At 43.2% G+C, this 23,947-nt stretch overlaps 5 protein-coding genes across 7 annotated transcripts; 3 read left to right on the forward strand and 2 right to left on the reverse strand.

The window, feature by feature from the left end:
- Positions 1-3,959: 3,959 nt before the first annotated feature.
- On the forward strand, positions 3,960-10,908 carry CG14257 (uncharacterized protein). 2 transcript variants are annotated; one of them, NM_143271.3, is made up of 5 exons: positions 3,960-4,348; positions 6,752-7,042; positions 7,134-7,491; positions 7,969-8,172; positions 9,523-10,908. In NM_143271.3, the coding sequence occupies exons 1-5, from the start codon at positions 4,343-4,345 to the stop codon at positions 10,305-10,307; spliced, it is 1,644 nt and encodes a 547-aa protein (NP_651528.2). In that variant the 5' UTR covers positions 3,960-4,342; the 3' UTR covers positions 10,308-10,908. The 2 variants fall into 2 exon arrangements, with proteins under 2 accessions (NP_651528.2, NP_001263005.1); NM_001276076.1 differs by having other exon boundaries at positions 10,654-10,908.
- Positions 10,909-11,219: 311 nt separating this feature from the next.
- Positions 11,220-15,868, reverse strand: Cpr97Ea (Cuticular protein 97Ea). 2 transcript variants are annotated; one of them, NM_001276077.1, is made up of 4 exons: positions 15,602-15,868; positions 12,389-12,573; positions 12,056-12,332; positions 11,220-11,992 (listed from the first exon to the last, which is right to left on the reverse strand). In NM_001276077.1, the coding sequence occupies exons 2-4, from the start codon at positions 12,571-12,573 to the stop codon at positions 11,363-11,365; spliced, it is 1,092 nt and encodes a 363-aa protein (NP_001263006.1). In that variant the 5' UTR covers positions 15,602-15,868; the 3' UTR covers positions 11,220-11,362. The 2 variants fall into 2 exon arrangements, with proteins under 2 accessions (NP_001263006.1, NP_651529.2); NM_143272.2 differs by lacking the exon at positions 15,602-15,868 and adding an exon at positions 14,431-14,709.
- Positions 15,869-17,793: 1,925 nt separating this feature from the next.
- On the reverse strand, positions 17,794-19,220 carry Cpr97Eb (Cuticular protein 97Eb). Its single transcript, NM_143273.3, has 2 exons — positions 19,070-19,220; positions 17,794-18,696 (listed from the first exon to the last, which is right to left on the reverse strand). The coding sequence occupies exons 1-2, from the start codon at positions 19,079-19,081 to the stop codon at positions 18,001-18,003; spliced, it is 708 nt and encodes a 235-aa protein (NP_651530.1). The 5' UTR covers positions 19,082-19,220; the 3' UTR covers positions 17,794-18,000.
- A 2,012-nt stretch (positions 19,221-21,232) lies between these two features.
- CG14258 (uncharacterized protein) lies at positions 21,233-22,314 on the forward strand. Its single transcript, NM_143274.2, has 4 exons — positions 21,233-21,353; positions 21,425-21,671; positions 21,726-21,859; positions 21,916-22,314. The coding sequence occupies exons 1-4, from the start codon at positions 21,269-21,271 to the stop codon at positions 22,224-22,226; spliced, it is 777 nt and encodes a 258-aa protein (NP_651531.1). The 5' UTR covers positions 21,233-21,268; the 3' UTR covers positions 22,227-22,314.
- Positions 22,315-22,622: 308 nt separating this feature from the next.
- Positions 22,623-23,946, forward strand: CG14259 (uncharacterized protein). The gene is made up of 4 exons (NM_143275.3): positions 22,623-22,869; positions 22,929-23,178; positions 23,303-23,436; positions 23,506-23,946. Exons 1-4 carry the CDS (start codon positions 22,743-22,745, stop codon positions 23,862-23,864), a joined length of 870 nt encoding a protein of 289 aa, NP_651532.1. The 5' UTR covers positions 22,623-22,742; the 3' UTR covers positions 23,865-23,946.
- Position 23,947: the final 1 nt, after the last annotated feature.

Consider the following 23,947-nt stretch of genomic DNA (forward strand, 5'->3'; position numbering starts at 1 on the left):
TGCATCAAACTTGTTTAAATCTACTTGCATACTTTAGGGATCTATTAAGCTTGTGGTGCATATATTTAGGAGGTTTCCAAATTGTATTTTTATGAGCTAAGTTAATGTATATAATTTCAGCTTCCACTATCCTAAATGTTAATTTGAAATCCATTTAGCAGTAAAATTTTAAGTTAGCACCGCCTTAACTAACTTCATTAATTACTTTCAGCGAAACGGCTAAAGTTACAACTTATTAGTAAACATTGAATCATACGTTTGTCTGAGAATTGATACATTGGAAAAGGTCAAGACTTTTCACAATGTCTTGCAATAGTTGTAGTATGATTAACTTTGTAAAGCTTTGAATACCTGTTAATATGTGCGTAGATTAGCTTTAATGAGCAAATATACTTCCTCTTTTAATTTTAATCATTTTATGTATCATATTAGCACAAACTTTGCGAACATTAGGTAAGCCTAAACTGTTAATTTGAAGTGCCAAATGAAAATCACAGAGCTTAAGTAATTAAGGTGCCATTTTTCCAACGACTTGATCCAATTAACCTAATAGTTATTAATCGAGAGGGAAACGAGCTCATTTAGGACGCCCATTAATCGATGTGGCACCTTGGCGATCCAGATGAGCGGCAGATTGGCCAATCGGGCGAGGATGGCCCAAAAGTCACGGGGCAAGTCAAGCGAGCCAGCTCGCGGGTCAAGTTAACGAGAAAATGGTGAAATAGTGACATACGCTTAATGACAGCCTGCTCATGCATGTGTGTCCAAGTGGTCGCAGTATCGCGCTATGTGTCCGTCCGTCTGAATAAGTAATGAAATTGCATTGCACATTCAATAAAATATATTCAAACGGGGCACAATTAAAGCGGCACGGCACCTGAGAAAAATGTGGACGCACCGCTTTACAAAATGCAATTTCAGCCATGACAGCGCCACACGCCAGCGTATTTCTTGTGCGTTCGCCTCGAAAATAAACATTCGAAACAGGCAACGAACAGGACGAGATCGCGGCAGCAGCTGTTGCTCAATTTGTCGGAATAGGCCGATTCGATTGCATCATAGCCATAATCTCGGCAGTATTATATTTTGACAGTGGTGCAAAAAAGGGGTATGAAAAATGGAGATGCCCCTTGCTGGAGTGCTAGGCAAATATATAAATCCAAGCATGCCAGATGCTTTCACTTTTTTCCTGCCCAGCTGGCTGGCGTTCCATATCCCATGTATTGCACCAAATTGAATCATGCCGTGCAGTTTCCTCTCAACTAGACACACAAATAAAGCATAATAGAAATCGACCAAAAACTGCCAAAAACGGGTTCATTTCCGATATGGATTTCAGATATTTTTGTCCCCGCCGCAGCCGAACATTTGCGAATTTGAAGTTGAAGTTCATTGCGCAACTAACGAGCAACTGCAGCAGGAAGTCGAGGAAGTGGAGTGGACTTTGGTGGCTCTGGTGTTCGGTGTTCGGTGTTTGGTGGTCGATGCTCGGGTATTTTCTAGCATTTCCCAATGCGCAGCGGCCTGTTATCGCACTTTACGTTACACTCTGAAAACTTTTCCCAACACATTTTCACATTGCGCTCGCTCTGCCAATTGCCCCACGTCAATTAACAAAAAAACGAAAAATAAAAAAACACAACACTAGCAGCCGAGGAAAACCCATGAAAAGTGAGTGAAAAATTAAAAGCACATGTGTGTTTTTTGGCCTCGGACTTTGGCTGGATGATGATATAAAAAGATAGAAAAAACCCGAACACCATAATGGCAGGAAGTGGCACTCGAGAGCCAGGCGTCTTATAAATTTATTTATGAGAAGACCCAGGACATGAATTCCCGTGACAAAAATGATTTTATTTTAATTGTGGACTTATTGCATTACCGTGTTATCTCATCGCTTTTTTCATCTGTCATTAGCCGATATAAATTGTATGTTAAATTCAATCGGTTACTTCCTTCCTTTTTAAATTTGACCGGTTGTCGTTCGATAGTTTTTCTTTATTATCGCTGCGGTGGCGTATACGCAATATTGGGTGCGGAACATCAGTTAAGTTGAATTGGATTCACTTTCTGTGCATTCAACTTGAACTGAATGGCCACATTGTCGGTTCGTCGGAAACTTAACTTAACCACAAATTATAGCGCAAAAAACATTTATATGTCCCAGCTTAACTCTTTATGTTGACAACCCAATAAACAGTGGCTAAAATATACAAACAGTATTAGGAAAACAATGTGGAGAGGGAAAAATAGGGGACCATCGCATTTTCCACGAATTGCAAATGGCCTTCAGCTCAATAAGCTGGCAATTAACTTGTATCATAAAAAAAATGTTGTAAATCGCTTTTTTATGCAAACTTAGAATAGGTCAAAATGCTAATATTCTAACAGTAATGTTTTACATATTATTTTTATATTTTTCTGCGCCATAATTTGTTAGCAACATTTTCATCATAGGGTATTACCACTTAAAACCCTTTTACGGCAGCTACCGCCCCCAATTGCAATTATCTTGTCCCATTAGTATATATTCGCCGGCTATTACATGAGTCGGGGTTTTTCTTCTTATTTTCATTTTCATTATTTTGCTGCTGTTTGGTTTGTACCGTCTTGTTTTCCTTTTGCTGTTTAACAAATTTACAGTTTGTTAACTACGAGTGCTTAAGTATTATGTTTGGGCCAAGTTTTCTTCATGCTCATTTCGCGTTTTGCATTTATGCAGTTGAAGTTGCAGTTGCTATTGCAGTTGCAACTTCAGTTGGCAGTTGCAGTTGGTCGGTCTGGGCCCATTTCACTTTCGGTTAGATAACCGCAGTCCAGTAAGAGGTGGTGATTTTTCGAATTGTGGATTTGCCTACGTAGGACTTACCCATTTGGTCCGACTTTGTCACCAGGGAATGGAAGCAGACAGGCAAGCATCTCACATATTTCCATTGTTAACCCCAGCATTGTTAGCCTTAATTGTTTGGAACGTTTACAAATGAACCGCTTTTGACATAGTGACAGTGAACTCTTACCGAGAGGAGGGCCCAAAAAAGGCTGACTTGCACCCATTTGTCGCAACATTAGATAATGGCTTGCCCTCAAGTTCGCATTGTGTTGATATCTGTGGACGAAGTTTTGGAGTCTGCAGTTGAAGGCTTTCATCAGTAGGCAACGCACTTGTGTTCAAGGTTGTTGCTCATAGAAAAGTGGGAGATTAGAGATCTGGCTAGCTTTGGGTCAAGAATATACACGGAATATATAAATATACTGAAGGCTTTGTTACGTACTCAACAATACTTACCAACATCAGAAATTCATTACATTTGACATAATTTATTCTAATTTATTCCTATGTGCTTATTTGCAAAACATTAACTATATAATTTATTATTTTTTAAGATATTGATTCAATCTGTATTGCTAAATGTGCCTAACTGGCAGGGATTACATAACATACATATAGTATAGTATTAATGGAACTGCAAAAGTAGAATCTTAGAATATTGCCAAAGCAAAGTTTTGTCCTTGCTTTACTTCTTTCGATACCAACTTTTCCATTAGCGATCATGCCATTTCAAGTTCGTTGCCTCAGTCTTTCGATTGGGCCATGTCAGAAAACGAAGCCAACAGTGATATTTTTCGAGCAGTCGAACACGTTTATGCCACCGAACTTAATGAGCCGCATTGCAGTTTTCGGATTGCCACATGTGGATAACACCGATGCCGATGCCACTCGAAACGCATTGAACCCCAGACACTCGTTTGCGGCCAAAAGGCTGTCATGAAAATGTCGGCAATGCTGCCGAAAAAAATATAAAATAAATTGTAACACAAAAAGAGCTGAAAAGAGAGGGCAACACTCTTAACCCCGCCACTAAGAGCGTTCGCAAAGACCCCCAAAACCGCTCAAAATGCACTTCGTTGCCGGCTCTCCGGTGATTTCTTTAAATAAGCCGCACAACGCGATTTTCGAGCACAGTTCGAGCGCAGACGTTGCCGAGATATAGCCGCAGCTACAAAATCCCCAGATCGGGAGACTCGAATCGGTGAAAGAAAGTGGAGAGTGAAATTTTTTGTGCGCGCTGCAAACCGCTGAGACGAATGCCGATGACAAAACAAACGTGAAGCGAAACGGTTCGAAATCGAAGTCGAAAAAGTGCGGCGGCCAAAAGTGCCAATTGCAAGTGGCCGAGTGAAGAAAGTTGGTGTGAAGAGGAGACAGCGTTAAAAAAAATTAAAATAAATAAAAAACAACCCGAGGACGTCATCGGTAAAAGTGAATTTTGATCTCGATTTGCCACCCAGCTAATCGAAGGCCCAATTTGAGCTAAGCCCACGAAAAACACAGGCGCACGAAATGAAGGTAAGTCCACAGGATAGCGTAGTGAAAGTTGATCCGAATACTGGACTAATTGAGCGATCTAATCTTGGGCATACATCTTTCCCCCCCCCCCCTGCATCATACCCGCTCATATCTAGTTTATGCAATTTCTTTGGCAAACAAGTTCAAGTGCAAGGCATTCTGCACCGAAACCCGTTTTATATATGTTGGCCACACATCGCTGACGCTATTAGCTAAGCTCGAGAGCTGCGTGATGTCTATCGCGCGGTCTCGCATAAGTGACTTATAGAGATGCTTTGCATTACGCAACTCATAGATAACCCAAAAATCCCAATCGATGCTTCAGTGCACTTCATGGGCGGCTAGGAAGATGAAGTTGTTCAAACTAGACCTTCATTCGCTCCGTACCTTATGTCATGACTGGCAAGAAGCGATGACCATTTGACCGAGTGCGAAGGTAAATGTCGTGCATAATTATTATGTCAGAGCCGCTGGCTTCTATCCCTCAGCGTGTTGCTTTCGAAAAACGTTAAGAAATTTGAATATGGCCCAGGTGATGATATGCCAGACGGAAAGCGAAGACGAACCAGGTGAGGCAGGCCACACGTAGCGACAATAAACGAGTTCGTAAACCGAACCTACCGCAATTAAGTTACCAGTCAAAGTTGAGGTAGTTAGATATAAATATGTATACGAAAAATAAAATAAAAAAGACAGTGTAGGCATTCTGCTCATCGACCATTAAGCAATAATATTAGTATGCTAATTATTTGTGAACACGGAATAAGAGAGCGAGTGTGTTTCGGCCACAAAGCCGGCAAATACAACACTTTCACTCTCTGACCAGACAAAATATTGGCCATAACAATGAGCAAACAGAAAAAGAAAACAACAACAAACAGTGTCGGCCAACTAAAAAAAAAAAAAAACAAAACCTATCAAAGCGAAGAGGCTAGGATGGGAAAATGGTTTTGGCAAATATTGGCCAACAGTTCAATATGCCAATGGATTCAAGCGAATTTTGCACACAAATTGCACACCGTTAATTAGTCAGCTGAACCATAAATAATAATTGCGGCCAGCAATTAACTTTCAATTATTTTTTGCCACTGTTTTATTATGTTTCTGCTTATGCAATCCCAAAACGAAGAACAATATTTATTTTGATTAATCAGTGCATTTGTATGCAGATTGCAACTGGCCAATTGTTTGGGCCATGGCTAGGGCAATTAATGCATTGTATAAGATATCCCAACATATTTGGCCAGTCATAATGGAGGTTGCGCCATCGCGGGGAGAAAGGCTGCCAATTCAATTAATATTTTTCGAGGCGGTTCCACTTTAAGCCAAATAGAAAAAACTAATTTAAAACGCATTTGTCAAAAATATCAATAAAGCTTGTTCAACATTTCCCCATCGAAATCTGGTTCAATTTTAAGATAATATTTCACAAAGCTTATAAGTGGATTGCACAAATCAATGGCCAAAAATAAGGCCAGCGTATTATCATAAAAATATAAAGCAATTTAATGGAAGGAAATGATTACTACTCACGAACATTTATGGCGCTTAACGAAAACGTGGAGGAAGAAAGAGATATACATTTACTTGATGAAAATGATATCAACGCTCCGGAAAGCCAATTATATGATTATTTAATTTTCATTTTCCTAAACCACTTTTTTCTTAATCACTTAAACGTTTTTTATTCACTGACTACAATTATAAATTGTTATATTCGGATAAGAGTTATAAAGTTGTAATCAAAAAACTATGGAATTAATCAATTAACTATTACGCACAATTGCAATAACAATTCCCAAAGATTAAGTAGATTCCACGGCGCATTAGCCTCAATTGCAATTAGCATATTGGCAGGTTGATGGAGCATGAAACGGCTGCGAATGCCGCAAGTCAAAGCAACGTTTTAGCTTCCCTCTTGGCCAAATTGATTATGACCATTACCGCCCATCCACCCCCGCCAATTAGCCCAGTCCGCTCAACTGTAAACCGAGTAATATGGGGGTAAGGATGCGGGGTCTGGTTTTAGTGGGTTTGCGTACGCAGATCGAGGATTACGAGTTACATTTTGTATATCGGCGGTAAGTGGCAGATTATGATTGCACACCATGTGTGCGTGTGTGTAACTGTTGACAAATGAGTGCACAGATGTGGCAAGCGGACAAAAGCCGCAACAAAAAAGCGATGGTGGTGCAACAGCTCTGCAGAGACACATTTCGGCAATTGAATTTCCTTGTCGTCTACAGCTTTTGTTGGAGCTGTCATGTAAATTTTGAATAGACTACCAAAGATATTGCAAAATGTACTCGCAGCTTACAAATTGGGTGCTCTATTTTTGTATATATTTTTTGAATAGGTACTTGAGTTTTAGCCAAATTTGTTAATTTGTTTAACCACATTTAGGTCTTCAGCCTAAGTCTTTTGCTGGTGGCCGCCCTCCCTCTGATGTGCCACGCCCTTCCAGCTAGCGATAAGTCCCTTTCCCTGGAAGACACAGATCTGGACAACGAACCGGGCGAGAGTGTAAAGGAGTCCCAGGTGCAAAAGCGGTCCGGCAGCTTCGACTACGTGGCGCACCTGAAGTCCGGCCTGCTGTCGGGAATTGGCCAGGCCTCCGCCTCAATCGCCTCCGGCAGTTCCGGCGGAAGCAGCGGTGGCGGTGACAGCTACAAATCCCACGAGATCGTTGTCCATGTAAGTTGACATGGTTGACTATGAAGTTGCCTTTTTTTCAGCTAAATCAATTAAATGTTATTGATCCATCTAATATCTTCTTCATTTCCAGGGCAACTCTGTGGACTACGATCCCTGGTCTTTTAAGAAATCCGTGCTGAACACTATCTTCCAGGCGGTCAAGGCCATCACCGGCGGAGTCACCGCACTCAAGGGTCAGCTGATCAAGGGCAGCGGCTACGCGCTGAGTGCGGGTGGCAATCTGGTGGCCGCCGGCGGCGACAAGGTCACCGATGTGGGCAAGTCCATCATCAACTCGGCGCACATCAACTCGCACACCTACGCCACTAGTCACTCCTCCTCCGGCGGCGGTCTGTTCGCCAAGCTGACCTCCTTGTCGGGCGCCTCCTCCGGCGGCAGCAGTGGGCACAAGACCGTCTCCGCACCTGGACCCGTTGTGCATCACGAGAGTAAGTACATTTAGAAAAAGCACAAGGTACTAAGAACTTCCTCATGCGTTTATAAGATTAACCCATGAAGCAACCAAAACATATATAGTTACATGTGTTCAATCTCCTTGTAGTTCAGCAGACAAATTGGACTAGGTCGCGATACTACAAATAATATTTATTCCAATGCATATGCCATTGTCCATTGGGCCATGAAATCAAAACATATTGTCTTTCGCTTACGTAACTCGGTTGCTGAACTAGATGCATGACAATTAAGCCGCCTAATAACCAACACAGCCGCACCTGGCCAAAACGGAAGAGGCAACTCCCAGCTCCGATTTGGCTGCAGATCCAATGGCCAAATCGGAGCATGGAGCGTGCAATGAACCTGGCCAGGCCGGTAACTTTCGTTTTCGCCAGCAACCCGTTCCGTCGGCATCTGCGACTGCGTACCACTTTACCCAACTGAATGTCTTCGCATTTGTCTCGTTGCAGCGATCACCACGTACGAGATACCCACTGGCCACGCCAGCTACGGTCCGCCATCGAAGCCCCCGACCTACAGCAGCGCCACCCATCAGTACCTTCCGCCGGTGGGCGGGGCTAGCTACGGCGGCGGGGCGCCCTTCAGCGTTAGCCACCCGGCGGCCTTCGAGTCGCCGCCAAGCAACTATCTGCCATCGGCCTATGGACAAGATGGTGCGTAGTTAGGGGTCTGGACAAACAGAACCTTCTAAACAATCTCCACTGTACATACAATGCTTTGCTAACAGAATTTGGTGTCGGTTCTTTATATGATTATCCATCATAATAATATTATTATGAATCAATTTGTAATATATTATCTGTAAATACGATTATTTGATAATCTTATGTTTGTATATATTTTCTTTGACTAAAGTGTACTTGATATGCTTTCCCCTTTTGAAAGACATAAATAAGCAAAGTAATTGATAAATTTCTAGAAGTGTATCTTAAAGATGGCTTGTCCCATCAACTTGCAATCGCAAATCACTCAGCTCTATTTGCATACTCAGCCGCCCCGCCCCCGTAATCCACCGCCCTTTTGGCGGCCCTCATCTTATTTCCGCACACAGCAAACAACGAGTAGAAAGTGAAAGCACCATCATCAGTTGCTCATGGCTGGTGAAGACGAGGCAGAAACCGAGATACATTGTAAATACTGTAAATATTAACACCGCCAGTCGAAATCTCTCCTTGTGCGCCAACTGATGTATGGTCAGGCCCATGGAACTTGTTCCAATGGCACATTTCCTAGGCTAAGTTTATTCGATTTTTTAACACATTGCGCAAGCGAACATTAATCGATTCATTGTACATAAAGACATGTGAACATGTTTCAATAATTTATCATATCTTATATATATATCCGTTACTATCATATACGTTAACTACCAGTAGCACTTAAGTGAGTTGTACAGATAGTAATGGGGCCATTTGCAGTGGCCACATGTCGCATACTTGATAAAGTTGCGCATACGTATTTAGCCAGTGGCCCATTAAAGAGTCCAGCGAAACCGTCAATGAAACGCGGACTATCGACTATCCTCATTCAGCTAACCAAAACTAAAATCGGAATTCATCTACGATCATCATGCAAATCATCCTGAAGCTGCGCAGAAATGTACAAAATGTGTAAAGTAAACCAATCATTTTGTATAAAAAAATCTAAACTCATCTAACACAACAAGAACTGTTAACAGAGAAATCCAAATTTCTTAAAAAGTATTAAACCTTTTCACATCTTGCACACTTTTTATTTCCTAATTTGTTAATTAGCAAAAGTATTTTAAAATTTCGTAAAGCAAGATAATGAAAAGTTTTTATACTTATTGAAATACGCCCACCAACTCTTACATAAGCAGACCAAGCCATGTGTAAATACCCAAACAAAAAAACACGCAAATATTTAATTTGGTAAATCTAATGAAATCTCATTGCATACACACCTCGACAACAACAACACCACCACAACAAACAACCACATCATACACCCACAAACTCAAAACGACAACCACAAAACGGCAGCGACCAGCGCAAATAGCAATGACTTTAACATCTATGGCCGCCACTCAAAGCTAACGGATGAGGAAGCCCGCAAGGCGGCGGCACAGCTCCAGGAGATCCTCAGCTTGTTGCCCAACGGGAAAACTGAGTACACGGCCTCCAAGACAGTGGCTTTGGATACCAGTTTGCCAACGGGTACGGGTTTGGAACAGGCAGAGGTTTATAACAGCTATGGCATACCGCTGCCCAGTAACCTGGGCACCTTGGAGTCCCTGTCGCACACAGAGTCCATAACAGCTGCCTATAATCCCGCCTCAAAGAATCCGGCGGATGTATACCACCAGATGGCCAAGCGCCCGTCCGCCGAGGAACTCTACATCCAGAAGCATCCCAATGAGGGCTACGATTACTCGCCACCCGCAGCTGCGGCCCCGCCACCGCAAGCTGCTGCAGATTACAGAGTGGAGAACTACCACGCCACCAAGAGCAATGCGCTCAAGGATCTGACGCCCATTATAGCCGCCTTGGAGGTGGCCAAGCGGAAGGGTAACAACCACGGCAGCGGACCCGTCTACTCCATCGAGAAGCAGGTGCACAAGCAGTCGCCCCACTTCCAGTATCTGCCGCCGGTGGTGCAAAAGTCCAAGTACGTGTACAGTGCACCACCGCACCACCACCAAGGACACAGCGGTGGCTACAAGGTGCGACGCCAGGTGGCGGGCGGCAAGCACACGAAGCGCGTCTTCCGGCCGCAGGATTACGAGATACAGGATCCACTGATGTTCAACCGCCTGCTGGAGGTCTAATGGGATCGCCCGCAGTTCTTAGCTTATAGTCCTCTAAGTCATGTGCAGCATTTACCTAAATCTATAACTTATTTATGTTCTCGTTATCGCAATGCTAATCGCAATGCTAATCGTAATTAATTATTTATTGAGCTTCCCAGCGATGGTTGGCAATAAAGCGCGCCATTGATATTGCATCCGAATGTCTCAGCACAGCATGCTTCAAAAGATCCCCAGCACCACCAATCAGTCACCCACTCTCTCTCTCTCTCTCTCTTTTCCCGCACACCCACTTTCCTGCGCTGCTGCACCACCACACACATTGAATCGGGAACCCTTTTCTCACCTCTCACCGATCTCTTTGCAGTCTACCATCAGTAGAGGACGATAAGGAAGCTGTGGACCACGCCCAGTTCGTTAACAGCACCGTCCATCTCCACGTATCCTAGAGTTAGTCAAACCGTTCCTGCCTATTCCGAATCTATCTGCTGTCACTCCCCCCATTCTATATACATTTCCGAATTCGAAGAACCTCTTTAAGGGCCACCCAGAAACTTCAGTTGGCATTAATTGAACTTCCCCATCTTACGTTTAAGTATTTAAATTAAATAAATCGTTGATTAAACACGAAGACTTTTATTTGGTTGGTACATTTAAATTTGGCCGAAAAGTATGCTACGCACTAGTCGCGAAATACCATGTAAAGTTTTTGTAAAAGAGTCTTAATTTCATGTAGAGTGCTGTATATAGCAAATGTATTTCTAGATGTAACAATCGCAATAAGAAAAATATTTTATATGTGTAATTATGGACAAGTTCTTTTACCCCGCAAAGATGTTGTGTTGATCTTAGCCTGAAAGAAGGCTATGATTTATACCATTAACTTTTCGTTTAACTATTGAACTAACGCAGTAAAATCTCTTCGAACTTATTGTAGTTAAATTTATTACAGGGAATTTTTAATATCGCTTAGAAAATCTGAGGACAGGGTACACCTGTGCGATTAGGACCTAGAAGCAAGGAATCTCTGGGTTATTCAGGATGATGGGCACTGCAACCGCCTGCCAAACTCCAGCTCAGTAGTAGCCGAAGGTGATGTCGTGCAGCGGCTGGGCATTTCCCTGGGGCAGGGCGTAGTCCCGAGCTAACTGATCGAGCAATCCGGAGCCACCGCCTCCACCACTACGAGCCTGTGGCCGCGGTTGTGGCTGGAAGCTCGGCTGCTGCTGGACAGGACGAGCGCTGGGTCCCTGGGATTGGCCAAAGCCCACGGGTTCCAGCAGCGGACGTCCACCGGAGGCGGGAGCCAGGAATCCCTGAGCCCGGGCACTGCTCGGAGCTGGTGAGGCGGGGGGCAGGGCGTAAACGGGTCGGGAAATCCGCACATTCGAGGGACCATCGCCGAAGCTCTGCGTTTGCGAGTAATCCGGTTCCGGGCGAGCGGGACGCTGCAGTGGTGAGTAGAGTACGTCGGTGGTTCGCTGAGCACCAGGAACCTGGAGTCTTGGCGGTGCCGGACCCACCGATGGTTGGTGGTGCTGTTGTGGCAGATGTTGTGGCTGCGGCAGTGGTTGAGGCTGCGGCTGAGGAGCTGGGGCATACTGAACTCGACGTGGTGACTCCTCTTCCACCTCGTATTGCACATACTGTGGCTGGGGTTGAGGTTGTGGGCGAGGCTGAGGGCGTGGCTGGGGACGTTGAACACGCTGAAAAAAAATTATCAGTTTTATCAAACTAATTATTCGGTTAAGTGTGTCGTGACTACTTACATAGGGTTTCTGCGGGCGCTGTGGTGCCGGCTCATCTGCGTAATCCGGTTCCTCCTTGAGAGTTTCATCCACCAGTGTGGGTGGTGCCACGGTGATACCTTCTCCAGATGGCTGGAAGCCATACTTGTTGGCTCCGTACTCAACTACTCGAACTTTTCCGGTCTCATCCACATATCCGTACTTGCCCTTCACTTCGCCAGTGGCCAGCTTGGTCTCGATTTTGAAGGATCCATCAGCTCCCTCATAGCCATAAGTGTAAGAGCCATCTTCGTTGTGCCTGGTGTGGAATATTATGTGTGGTTAGTGATATTAAATGTTTAAATTGTTACCCACTTGTTGATCTGCTTGAGGATTGCCACTGGATCAGCCCGCGGCGCTTCAGCTCGAGCAGGAGCGGCATTAGCTCGCAGTCGGAGAGGAGCAGTCCTTGGTGTGTTCTCCTGGTAGTCTTGGTAGTCCTGTGATCTCACCATACCCACGCCTACTATGAGGCAACCGACAAAGAGCACGCGTTGCATCTGTAGGATAAGCCAATTCTTTTTAAGTCAATTAAATCAGTGGGGATAGGATATAAATGGGCATAAGTCTGTCTAGTCAAATGACAACCGGTTAGTTAATTGCACCCTGTCTGCCAGAAGAGTTGGGTTTCCACCTCGCCCCTGGCCATCGAAACACCTTGACAGTGCATCAGAGTCTGAGTGCTGGCCAGAATGCCAGACGGCGACGATGTCTACAAAAGTCTTAAGTCAGGCTGCCTTTCACTTTTCCGCCGGCCAATGACACCCTCAATGCCAAGCAGGAACCAATACCCCGGATTCAGTTACAAACACTTAAAGAAATACCTTCAATTTCCAGTCAGAACAGAAGTAAAAGAAAAATCAATACAATATTAAAGGTATAATTGGTATTTTGTGAATTAGTTTCTTTTTTAAATTTTAAATTTACAAAAACCTTTTCCTTTTATTTCAGTGTAGTTGCATAAAGGCCGAGCCCAATTGAAAGCCCAATCCCAATGACACGCGATATGGCCGCTCAGCAGGATGGGCTGGACGGGATTAATTGAATGCCCAGCAGTGGCGTGGAGAAATGCTACCGGGAAGAAAGATGCCAAAGAAGCTGGGGAATGCCAATTAACGTTGCCCAGCCATGTGACTCCCACACAGCGAACATATCGCAGCTGCAATTGGGTAATCCGGCAGCAAATTCAGGGGGGGAAGAAAACCCGAAAGAGGCAGGCACGCAAATTATGCATGGGAAAATGGGAAAAGTTCCCACACTTGCCGAAATGTGTTGCAAGTATGCGGCTGCGGCAAGCAAATGCCAAAGAAATTTGCGCGAAATTACTGAATAACTGAAAGACAAGTCTGTGACTATACATGTTTTGTATGCCTGCAATTCGTAGGATCTTTTCGCATAAATCACAATAATTGCAATCAAATATTTAAATCAATCCATTTCAAATCATTTCTCAGTCTTTTGTGAAGAATCTTCTTCTTCCCCAAACTCCCTGAAATGGTGAAAATGTTAGTCCTAGGCTGTATGGTTTTAGCCCAACAACCGGGAAAACAAGCTATGATGGCCAGAATCTAGTTCTGGTTTTTGGCTTTTACTCTTTTTTGGCATTGTGAACTTTGGTTTCTTTTTTCAGCCATTCCGCATGCCAAAACCTTTCACTAGCTAGGCTCCATGTGCTGCAGCCTTGGTGCGGATGGACAGGTGGACGGACAGGTAGTTAGATACAGGCACCGATACAGATACAGATACAGGCACGGATAGAGATAGAGATACATCCAGGCCACGACATGCTCGGGGGACCCAGTGCGCCGAAAACCGAACAGAAACTGACCAAAAAGCTGACTGCCGCGTGTGAACTGAGCCAAAGTTTGCCTTTGATATTTTCACGCTGGACCAAAGGGGGGCACAACTATGTGGCAGCGGCGAGCTTGTTAGTGCAACGTGTGCTGATTGAAGTTCCTGCAACTTTTTTCTCAAGAAGCTGCGTCGTTCATAAATTATGTCAAAATCCAGTTACCAAATTGGGTGCCAAGTTGAGTGGATTGGTGGATTGGTGGACTGGATATCGGGCATAAAGACCTGGCAAAATGTCGCTTGTAGCCAAGCTGAACAATTGCGATTGGGGCTGGGAGCAAATTAACGGTTCGCTCGATTTGCATAGCAAATTATGCGATATTTGCACAACAGTCGCCGCAATGGCGATGACGTAAGTTTACAGATCAGTACCTCCCCACTTTTGATACGTCTGGGTGTCTCAGACTCAAATACACCCCTTTTGCGGCCACGCATCCAGTGATTCTGTCGAACGACCTTTGATATTTACCACCCATCGACATATATATCCGTCCCCACTCACATACCACTTTCATGTTGAACTGTTGAATTGTATCCGCTGATTGGCTTTGTGGGGCCAGCTATTTCGAATCGATTAAACCCTGAATGCAATCGCAAAAGGCCTTCGCTGGCAACACCCAGCTGAATATCGAGTGGCGAAGACAACAAAGCACTTTCAATTTCAATTCCAATTCCAAATCCCCTAATGAACCGGGCGACTATCTTGGGGCAAATCGGCCAAATCTTCGGACCGACTTCGGTGGAGATCGCGTGGAGTATTAACTTGTGACCGACGGCAACTGAGCCGCCCAGGTTGTTGTATTTCGCTTTATATACCGATCGCGGAAAACCTTTTTCCCTCTCCCATAACGGACCAAAGACCACACATCCCGCACCACCGCAGCACAACTGCACCACCGAGCCGCACCAACGGCCGCAGCACCACAAAACTTCACCAACGAAAGGACGGAGAGCGGTCGCCAGTGGAAATGTTTCTCTGGAGAAAAAGATATAGAGATATACAAAGAGAAAGAGAGGCTGCAGAGCTTGATCGAGCTTGAGACAGCGAATTCACCGGAGTTCTCTCTGTGCTTTGAAGAGCTTTTCTTAGCCATCGCCACAGGAATGGCCAAGAATGACCATATACATATATAAAATATACTTCATTTCATATGTATTACATTATTTTACGCCAAAAGAATGTAACTCAGAAGAAATGTTCCTTTTTAAAGTTTAAACTTCGCCCAACGGTTTCAAAGAATTCCATTTTGCTTGATTTGCCAATTTCCAGAGTTTTTCTGACCCCACAGCTCAACGAATTAAGTCACCCACTTGTTGTCGTTAAGTAATACAAAACAATTTAATAAATTTAACAAATCGCTTACGAAATCAGGGTGGTCGTAGTCCTACCTCTAACTGCGACCTTCGGTGCGCTATGGCAACTAACCTCAATGAGATGTGGCCATCCACGATAATTAATCAAAACTGTAAGGCCCATAAATTGCTAAAATATGAAGCAAAGTTGGCAAGCATAGTTTGCTAGCCCTTTAAAACTGGTTTGCCTATAAATTATATACAATTATGTTCAAACTGTCATAATTGACATCCTCTACAGTTCGAATTTAAGAAATACTAGTGCATCTAGTGCTTCAAAGGAATATAAAAGATAAAAGATACCCGAATAGTTCACAAACCAACCAGCGAAGAAATATCTTATTTATTTCCATGTTGTTCTCGGTGGTTCAACAGTGCGTATGCTTGATGTCTGAATCACAACCAGAACTAGGCAACGTGTCACTTTCCAGAGTGTTAGCTGCACCCCACTCCTTCGCCTCCACTTTTCCACAACCACTCGGAATGGCCTTGCGGGAGTAGTTCTGATGGAATTAATGACACACCACGGGTAGCACTCCGTTTTAACTGAACAACCACACGAACCAGGCAGCAATGCAACCCGCAGCGGAATGGCGATAGTTCAGCTGAAAAACTGGTCGGCCACTGCACCACATTGCCACATTGTCAGGAAACCGTCAACGATTGCCTGCCCCCCAGTTTCGCCCCCCTTCTGTATCTTTATGCCTCCTTCAAGTGCCGCCCATGACGCAGGGCGGTTTCCAGTCTTCAAGTGCGTGCGATTGTTATTTCGCTTGTCAGTTGCTTTTTTTTTTTTTTTTTTTGTGCTGAGTATATCATTTTAAAGACTAGTTTGTGTCCGGCTTTTGTTCGTGGGCAGCGGGCTGGGGGGCAAATGGGCGTGCACCTTAACTTGTGAGCATGCGTAGACGCACTGCCACGATCAAGGTCGAAAGAGTTCGCTAAAAATATTTCGGAATATAACAACAAACTTAAGAGAATGTTTTTAAAAATTCGGTATTTAAATTTGAAGCACCATAATTTAATTTTAGAAATGGTTTCACAATAGAGCTAAAGGTATCTTTTTAGGTATGCTTCCTTGAATCTTGGCATTTCATTCATTTATTTCCAGCTTACAATTGTACATTTCCCCCATTGATAGCCAACTATTCAATACAATTGAATGCAGGGCCAAAGGAGTAGCATATTTTCAATGCGACACTCGACCAACGCGGAGGCATCTCAGCCAACGCATTTTTGAATGGGAATCATAACAATTCCATACCTACGGCTTTTTGCCACCTCAGAAAATGGTGCTGCAAAAAAATGTGGTAAGTGTAGCAGCTGTTCGCTAGTCAGCCATGGCAAAGTAGACAGTTTTGCAGGAAATTCTTGAGTCATGCCAACGCCCCAGCAGCAGCAGACCAGTTTCGCTGTTTTGCTCTGCGGAATTATATAAATGCTGAAAATATATACATATACAAATAATTCAGAGCCTGTAATGTGTGCTTGTGCACTGCTTTTTAAGAGGTGCAGTCTGGACTTGATTCTTCGTTGGTGCCGCCAGCAAAACGCTTTGAATTTCTGACTTGGCCAACTGGCACAGTGGAAAGGAACTTGAATAGCTCACACAACCGAATGTATATGACAAACTATAAATAGTGGCTTTAAAGTTAAACGGGGAATAGCTCTTAGTTATTTAACAGCTACTTTATTAGCTACTTTGTGGGTTTGCTGTAACCATATATATAAATTGCTAATCATCCGTTTTAATAAAATGAAAAACCTTCAGAAAATTTGAGTCAAATTCAATTAAATTACCTAATTAATAGCTTATTTAAGCTAACGAAAAGTTAAGTACCACACTGATTTAAGCTCATTGTTTGGCCATTGATCCGTGGGTGACTTCCAATTATCCAACAAGCTTCAAGCCACTTCTTCCAGTACCTGCAGTCCCCACACCCAAAAGACAAAGGCAGTTGAGCCACCACCCAGCACCAAGTACATAGACCATAGACCATAGACCATACTTATGGCCAACAGCTTATGGCCAACTGGTCGGCCGTTGGTGGCAGTGCATTTGAAAGTGGTTTGGGGCCAGCACATTGCATAAGTGCACCAAATTCCAGTCAACAGCAAATCCACTTTGGTTTTCAATCTGAATCGGCCACAATGCTTGCCTTTTTTTTGTAGTTTTTTGTTGTTTTGGCTCGATCATTCTGTGTTGACGTAATGGCCTAACGATTATTGGCCACTTGCTGGGCTCTTTGCCTTTATTTCAATCGGCTGGATTTTGCTACAATTTCTGCTGTGGGGCGGCTTAATTGAAGCGGAACCTGGTAGTTGGCTAAATTGAATGCCAAAGCAGATATTTCAAATACTTCTGAGCACTGAGAATAATTACTTAGCAGTAAATGACAGCGAAAAGGGTAGCGTAAATTGATTGAATGTTTACTAGTTGTCTTTAACACCCTAATTGCCTTTGATTTTCATAGCAATTACCAAAACATTTAATGATTTCAGAACACTTTCGTTTTCTCTGTAAACGCTTCAGGTTTCAAAACTCGATTTATTACACACATTCAAGAACATATATAAACAGGTACAGTAATAGATACATGTGTGGGGTGTGCGGAGTGACTGATTTATTTGGCAGTAACAAGTTGACATTGTCCTCGGACACTTCAGTCCCTGACTCTCTGGCCCAACTCAGAGGTGATCCCCCCATCAAAAGGTCCTCCTTCCTACTTCCGGCCCGTATAGTCGATGCTATAGGAACCGGTGTAGAGGTTGAGATTTCGCAGGGAGGGATGATGTTGCTCCGGCAACCCCCTGTATGGCTGTTGCTGCTGGGGATTATAGTAGTTCTGGGCCGGAGGCTGGTAGTAACGGGGCTGCGGAGCCGGGGGATTGTAGTATTGGGGTGTGGGATTGTAGTAGGGCGTTTGTGGGGCGGGCTGCCGAGGTGGCGGGGCATACGCCTGCTGCTGGCCGCGGCCGAAATCGTTCAGACTGAATTTACTGGCCGGTGAAAGGGGGCGATTGAACTTCTGGTCCTTGTAGTACACCGAGGGGTCCTCACGATACTGGCCATCGTCCAATTCGTTGGGTCCCAATGGATAGGGATTGCTGTTGGTCAGCGTAGGTGGTGGCACATTGATGTGACTGCCAGCGGGCTCAAAGCCACGCTTACTGGCTCCATACTCTATTTCCCGCACTTTTCCCTGGTCATCCACATAACCGTACTTTCCATAGACCTCTCCATTCGCGTACTTGGTTTCGATCTTGAAGCTCTTATCGGCCGCTTCGTATCCATATGTGTAGGAACCATCGTCGTTGTGCTTGTCGATCTGCTTGAGAATGGGCACCGGTGTGGTGTAGTCCTGGTGTTGCGCATACGCACTGTGGGCCGCCAGAAGCAGAAGACCCAAGCTCAAGGTCTGCAAATTGAAAAACAAAGAGTTGAGTGAAAAAGTGACTCAAATCGTTTGTATCATTAAATCACCATTTCGGTCACACCCATCTGTAAAGTCAGCAATTATACATGAACTTTGCCTTTATTGCCTTACTTTTGGCTAAATACCTTAATTAGCTGCTCTGATTATCAGTTCACAAACATTCACTCAAGGACATGGCTGAGTAATGAACCACCAATTAAGTTACTCTTTATCATAGACACCGATCTGATCAAACCGGTTGGCTAAATTGCATTCTAAAAATTCACTGCGCATATTCTGAAAACACCTTTTGCATACCGATATGAATATCGAGCTTTGGAGATGTAACACTATAAACCACCTTGCTGAATCTTACCAATTTCAACATGCTGCCAAGCTTAGAACCAATTGTCAATGTCGAACCGTTTTCACCAATCTCCCAAAGTAGTTATGCACTGCGAAAATGGAAAATGTGTTCTGCACTTGCACTCGAGACTCTGCGAATCGAAACGACAAACTCAAAAGAAAATCAGGGCGTGCAACGCTTTTTATACCGCAGTCAACATTTCGCAAAAGCGGGCCAAGAGGGGAAAAAACCATGGCAGAAACTAAAGCTTCAAGCCGAAGTCTCTGGATCTGGCGATCAGCTGCGATCAGAAAACGAAAACGAATACGTTAACCGAGGCCCGAGCTCCCGATCCGATCCGAGAACCGATTCGACTTGGCTTGGAATGCAGCATAGAAATCGAAAGCGGTCGTCGGCCAGCTGTACTTACGTCCGATCGATATGCCCACTCACTCACCTCTACAGGTAATTCACTTACCAGCAGCAAGCCGACGCGCAGCAATTTCCAATCAGGTTGTTAATGTCGTCTACTCGAATTCTTGGCCAGCAATTTATGCTTCCAGACCGCAACACTCACGCATACGCAATGAGATCAGAGCAGCAACAGTGATGAGAACTAGGTACACTTGGTACACTTACACTCCATATCCTACTCATATTGGCACACTCTAGTTTGAGGTACAAAGTGCGATGTAAAATAGTTTTCAAGTGCCATCTAAAAACTTTTACAATTCACATCGATTTATCAGGTGTTAGTTATCTTTAAAGTTTATTTCATAGACACAATTAAAAAGTACCTTTGGCATCACTGAAATCTACAATCCAGAAAAGAATAAAATGCCAGTACTGCGAGGTGCGGAAGTGTTGCACTTGCTAAGCATTCCAATTATGCAAGTCAATTCCCCCCCACCTGCTAATCGATTGCAAATACCTGTCCAAACACCTTGCTCCCAGTTAAGTGCACTGGCCAATGGCAATCTGCATCCACAACATGCAATTTGACAGCTTATTTAGCCATTTCTCTTAGCCTGTCAAAACTCACACTTGAAGCTAGGAAAAGAAAGCAATACAAAAACTTATATGCTGGCATACTGACCTAGTCAATGCTTTGGCTAAAGAAACAGGTTGCTGAAATTACGTCATAGATAGGCAGAAAAAAATGTGATGGTTTGACTAGATCTCTGGAGATTTCTAGAATTTAAATTAGTTTATATGATGTTTTCTTTTTATTTCACAAACAACCAGTTAAGTAGGATCCAATTTATATAAAATAAATTGCCAAAATCCCCAAGCCACATTCAAAACAAACACAGTTGTCAACCTACATTATAATACTGAATTTATTCCATTTATTTCGGGGGATTTGCATTCATCTATCTGAAATCACATTCTACACTGTGCAAAATACACCAAATAACAAGTCATATAGCATATTCATCAAATAATAATGCAGAACCACAGATTTTCAGGTCTCACTGTGGCAAAGAATAAAAATGTATGCGTATTTAAAATAAGAAAATTCCCATGATACATAATTCATAATTAGTTGTTTTCTGTGTAGGTACTTATGTCAAAACCACAAGTTCGTTAACCCAAGAACCGCAGACCTTGGTCATGGTTGCATGCAGATAAATACATTCGCTTGGCTTCTTTTCCTCACTTGAGTATGCATATATGCAAAGATAGTTTGCTAGAATTGTCGCCTATAATTAATTGGAATATATATTCTTAAGAGAGATCTACTAAACTAAATAAATCCGTCAGCATTACAGTCGTCGCATCTTAATGATCTTGTAGAACCAGTTCGGCTCCAGCGAAAGTGAGATAGAATATATAGAATAGAATATATGTCTAAGTATCTAGATATATGTATTATGACAGTACTTTACAACTGGAAATGGAGTCGCCGGCGAGGCAAAGGCTAAGTAATATTATAAAAATTAATGCATTTTCGAGCTAGGGTATCGCATCAGATGAATCGAAAGATTTGGGCACCCTGTACGACCACAACAAGTCTAATGCGGCCAAACTCGTTTACTTACTAATTGTACCGAAATAAATAAAATAAATATATATAAATCGGCAAAACAAAGAAATGATTTTAAAAGTTATACATTCGAGCGGTCCATTTCGAATAAAATTACCGGCGGCCAGACAGAATCGTCATTTCAATCAGAGCATTCAAAGAAAACGGTTCTAGTCATCACATTTTGGAATAAAATTATCAAGATGCTTATTAAAGTTGCCAAGTTCCTGAGTATTGTAGCCGTACTCCTTTCAGCAGTCGAAGGAGCTAAATATCTGGCAGAGAAACGTAATAAACATTTAATACAACATATTTTGGTTGAGTTAAGTTAATAATATTCTTAAATGTACAACTTTCAGCCGACTTCCTAATCCCATGTATCGTGGGCGATCCCAACTTTAATGTCTGTCTGACCAAAAACTTCCAGAGTTTCTTCCGTCAGTGGAAGGACGGAATTCCCGGCTACAATGCCGTGGGATCCTTTGATCCTTTTTACATCAAGAGAGTGAAATTTACCCAGGATGCCAGCAGGTCTATAGCTATCAATGCCGATCTGAAGGAAGTCTATGTAGCAGGTGCTGGTCAAGCATTAGTCTTGGAATCCAGGTAACCTATTTAAAGATTCTGACGAAATCAAGTTTGACCATTAAAAATTCTCAGCTGGGATCCAAATCACTATGTAGCCAGGACTTTGATTTCCGTGCCCAAGTTGCGTTTCAATTTCGATTACAAAGTCAAAGGACACGTCTCAGCGCTGAATCTCAATGGTCATGGCAAGGGATACTTCGAAGCTGGTAAGATGCAATCTACAATTTATGCGAATTACTATCTTAAAGCCGGTTTTATTCAGAAAATGCTCTGTTATTGTTGGAATTGGCTGTCAAACCGCTGGCCACCTCAGATGGTTATTTCGCTGATGTGCAAAGTGTAAAGGTAAATTTCCGCGAGATCAAGCAATTCCGCATCAAGCTGGAAAATCTCTTTGGCGGCAACAAGGATCTGGAGGATACTGCACACATTTTGTTCAACGAAAACTGGCGCGACTTCTTTGAGGTACTGCGTCCGGCGGTGGAGCAAACAGTTGGCGGAGTGCTTTTGGATCGGTTCAAGAAGACCTTTGTCTATGTACCAGCTACCTATTTGATTAAAGACTTTCACTAAATGCTAAATTAGCATATAATCCGGTACTTCTATGTTATTTTAATGGGTTCGTGTGCTCTGTCGTTTTGTATTAAATGGGTAGTAGTGTATGCTTGATTTATTTTTTGGTGGCACTGTATTAGAATTATATTACAAATTATTTTCATATCTTTGCATTCAAAGTGCTTCTATTATATTTTCATCTTTAGATACTTTTCTCACTGTATACTCGCTATTAAGTCAGGAAATAGGTGAATTAAAATGATATTATATTCAGCAACATGAGTTGCTCTTGGCCCCGGCATCGTTAGGTTGCTGTAAGTCGTTACCATATATGAGAACCCAAATCTCGAATCTTGGCAGTTGAGAATAAAACGCCGGATCACAGCAAGTCGCCGGCTAGTCGGTTTCAAAGCGTGACACTGTTTGATGTGACTGAGCAGCGGCTGCCTAGACCGCGATACGTCTACAGTACTATTCGCTGAGCTACTTAGATACTTAACTACTTGATTAATAAACAGTTGCCAAAACGACACCATGAGCAGCACGCGCTACGGCCGCACTTTGCTCGGCATTTGGAGTGGATTATTGGCCATTTTGTGCCTGAATGAAATCGCCATGGATAGGTCGTTGGTTTCAGCCGTTGCCTACTACTCCGAAAAACGTAAGTAGATGTCCTCAGAGTCGCAGTTCTTTTCAATGTTAGCAAATCGTGTTGCTCAGCTGCCTTTCTGCCATCTTGTCGGATCTACGAACCGGGCTTCACCAAGTGCTCTACGAATAGCATTCAGAAGCTTCTTGATCAGTTGAACATTGGAATACCAGAGGTGCTCGAGCGGTTCGGTCCCTTTGATCCCATGAGAGTTAGGGATATAGTTTTCAAGCAGGATAACAACGAGGTGGCCACCATCAGAGCCAATCTGACTGACCTGGTGGTCAAGGGTTTTGCCAACACAAAGGTCAAGGAGAGTCGGTGAGTACAAAGAATATGAAAGTCCTACAGATAAATTATGTATATTTATACTGCTGCTTTTGGAGTCAATAAATCTCTGCAACTTTGCGGAACAAATATATAAATATCTTTTTTCGACCACCAGTGTGAGCAAGAAAGACTTTAGCTGGCAGACCAAAATATATCTTCCGAAAATGAGACTGGATGGAAGGTATGAAATGGCTGGACGAATACTCCTTATACCACTGAGTGGCTCTGGCAAAATATTTATTGAGATTGGTAATTAGATTTCTATCGATATTTAAATGCGGGTGCAAATGGGCAGCTAACACTTTTAAATTCCCGCAGATGATCTTGACATTTTGCTACTAACAAAAATACGTCTGTATGAAAAGGGTGGCTTCACCTTCGACAACGTGACCGCTGTGCAGGTTCAACTGAATCTGTCCAAAGTGCGCACTTATCTGGACAATCTATTCAATGGACGTAGCAAGGAGGTGGAGCGCAGTACGAATGAGTTTTTCAATGAAAACTGGCGGGATTTCTACGAGGCCCTGAAACCACTCATCGTTGAGACGGTGGAAAATATCCTTTATGATGTAATGTCTACGGTTTTTCATTTAATACCAGCCAACTTTTTCGTTGAGGACATACCAACGCCCCAGCAACTTTATGGTCCAAAGGAGATACTTGGCAAAAAAGAATAGTTGAGTGATATCTATTATTGTTAACTTGTAGTACGCCATCCCCAAATTCTTTCAATATTTGTAATAAAAATCATTAACGAATA

Source organism: Drosophila melanogaster, chromosome 3R (assembly GCF_000001215.4).
Source record: "Drosophila melanogaster chromosome 3R".
Lineage (NCBI taxonomy): Eukaryota > Metazoa > Arthropoda > Insecta > Diptera > Drosophilidae > Drosophila > Drosophila melanogaster.